This window comes from Buceros rhinoceros, unplaced genomic scaffold, assembly GCF_000710305.1.
Source record: "Buceros rhinoceros silvestris isolate BGI_N320 unplaced genomic scaffold, ASM71030v1 scaffold31363, whole genome shotgun sequence".
Lineage (NCBI taxonomy): Eukaryota > Metazoa > Chordata > Aves > Bucerotiformes > Bucerotidae > Buceros > Buceros rhinoceros.
In genome coordinates, this window is record NW_010402364.1 from 1,597 (window position 1) to 4,066 (window position 2,470).

Here is a 2,470-nt window from a genome sequence, read left to right on the forward strand (position 1 = left end):
CCAGGGGCAGGCTGCTGCTCCTCCTGCCAGTGTTATGAGTTGGTTTTTCCTTCCAGTACGGGATGGTGTTTGACGCAGGCTCATCCCACACCTCTCTGTTCGTCTACGAGTGGGATTCAGATAAGGAGAACGACACCGGTGTGGTCAGCCAAACCTTGTCCTGTGATGTCCAGGGTCGGTATCCCCCTGCCATGGGCTCAGTGCTGCCCTGTGTGTTCCTGTGGTGGGTGGGATGGCCTGGCCCTTCCTGTTGTTGGCCTGCCCACGCTGGGCACCTCTGCCCATCAGGATGCCATGACGAGGAGCCCTGGCTGCAGGCAGTGTGGTCCCTGACTCCCCACTGCCTTTACTCAGGATTGGAGAGCCCTCAGCACTACATAGTGCCCACACGCTTGAACCGAAGCACCTTGGCATTGCTCTGGATTTTCCTTCCTCCACCTCGGACTGCCCTTGGCTGCCCAGGCTGCGGCCCTGGCTGGGAAGGTCTCACCCATAGAGCTGGGGACACTGCAGAGAGTATGGAATAGGAATGTAAACACGGGTTGGTCAGCTCTCGGTGGACCCTGGAAAAACACCCTTTGTTGCTAAGAGGTGACAGACCTCAGTGTCCTGTGCCCTCTTGCTCCCACATGCCTGTCCCCAGCCCTTCCCCATCAGCCTGTCCCAGCCTGACTCTCTTCCAGGCCAAGGCATATCAAGCTACACCCACGATCCCCCGAAAGCCGGCGATGCCCTGAGGGAGTGCCTGGATAAAGCCCTGAAGGTTGTTCCTGCTGCGAAACAGAGGGATGTCCCAGCTTATCTCGGAGCAACGGCAGGCATGAGGCTTCTGAGGTATCGCTGTGGGGAGCAGAGACCGAGCAGCCAGGACAGCAGGACAGCCACTGTCCTGCACGGGGCAGGAGCTCCCAGCAAGAGCAAGCGCCTGGGGAGTGGGGAGAAGGCAGCCCAGTGGGGACACGCGGGTGGCTGGGCTGTCCTGAGTGATCGGCCCTGGGGCAGAGAGGCTGCTCAGAGGTGTCTGGTGGCATCCTGGGACTCCCTGTCCCAGGATGGTGCTGCATGGCCAGTTCCAAGCAAGAAATGCTTCTCGGAGCTCTTTGCTTGCTCTTCGTTATTCCTTGAACACAAGGGAGTTCGAGATGCCGCCAGGGGATGTGCCATGTGCCCGGACGGGTGGGTGCTGGTGGGGGAGCAGGGAGGAGGTGGGAGGCAGCGAAGTGCTGCAGGACCTGCCCTTACCTTTCAGCAGCCCGTATTAGCTCTCTTCAAACGTCAGCCTTCATTTCATGGTTCTCGGTTTTGCGGTTGCGGCTATCTAACGTTAGTTCCGCACCCTGGCAAGCAGACCCCTCTCCTGGGAAGGAGCTGAGTCGTAGCCTGAAGGTTGCTCGCTTCAGAGAGCGAGCACATGCCAGCAGCCCCGAGACACCTTCCCCACTCCGAGGTCTGAAACCAGGCTGACACCTTCCCAAAAGAGCCGCTCGAGCTCAGCAGCCAGCCCGGGCTTTAGGCAGAGGGTGATGTTCAAACCTGGGTTTGAATCCCCTCTCTGGCCTCCAGCAGTACGAAGACACTTGGGTAGGGGAGGCTGGCCCGGCAAAGCTCCGCGTGCCTGGGACCGAGCTGCCCTGGAGGGAGGAGTTTGCTATTGCTCCTAGATTTCTGAGGCCAAGCCTAGACAGCTGCGAGTTACCCCAGACCAGCAGCTTGGAGAGGTTTTGTGGCAGGAAACATCATTTCACACAAACTGCTTGTTGCACATACGGGAACATGTGGAACTGGGAGAAAAACCAGACTGTTTCCCCCTGCTTCCTCTGTAGTATCGATGTAGCTCGGTACATGTCCTGACCTTTGAGTCCTTCTCAGGGAACAGAACAGCTCAGCGGCAGATCGAGTCCTGGCCGAGGTTGCTAAAACCATGCGGGAGTACCCTGTGGCTTTCAGGGGGGCCCGAATCCTTACAGGCGAGGAGGAGGGGGCTTATGGCTGGATCACCATCAACTACCTGCTGGACTCCTTCACTAAGGTGGGAGAAGGGTGAAACTCCCCCCTCCTTCTCTGCTACTACAGCTGTTCTGCTTTTTCTCAAGCTTGCTCAGCGCAGAAGGAATGGTCGGGGCTCTGGGGGGTGATCCAGGGGAAGCAGCTGGGTATCCTCTGGCTTGCCTGCAGTGGAGAAGGAGGAGAAATCGGGATTGGGGGCGTCTCTGTGAAGAGCTAAGGGCACATCTCCACTCCATGTGGACACGGGCTCGAGAGGACAGTGAGGTCGGCCGTGCAGCCCAGTGGGGAGCATTGTCCTGCTGCCCTGGGAAGGTCCAGCTCCGTGTGGCACTGGGAGACTCCAGGTTTGGCTCAACGGGCCAGTGTGAAGAAAACTGGAACCAGACCTCTTTGCTGCCGCCCCCTACCCCAGCTGAGAGCGGTGCTGGCACCACGGGCTCCTGTGCAGGAGGATTCCTGTCCG

General features: G+C 59.1%; 1 protein-coding gene across 1 annotated transcript in view; it reads left to right on the forward strand.

The window, feature by feature from the left end:
* The window catches only part of ENTPD8 (ectonucleoside triphosphate diphosphohydrolase 8), a gene marked incomplete at its 3' end in the record, with an annotated part of 7,445 nt that overhangs the window by 1,217 nt on the left and 3,758 nt on the right, over window positions 1–2,470 (forward strand). Inside the window, exons 2-4 of the mRNA XM_010132625.1 lie at window positions 57–174; window positions 684–834; window positions 1,870–2,029. Of these exons, the coding sequence (XP_010130927.1) occupies window positions 57–174; window positions 684–834; window positions 1,870–2,029 (429 nt within the window). The remainder of the gene's footprint in view (window positions 1–56; window positions 175–683; window positions 835–1,869; window positions 2,030–2,470) is intronic.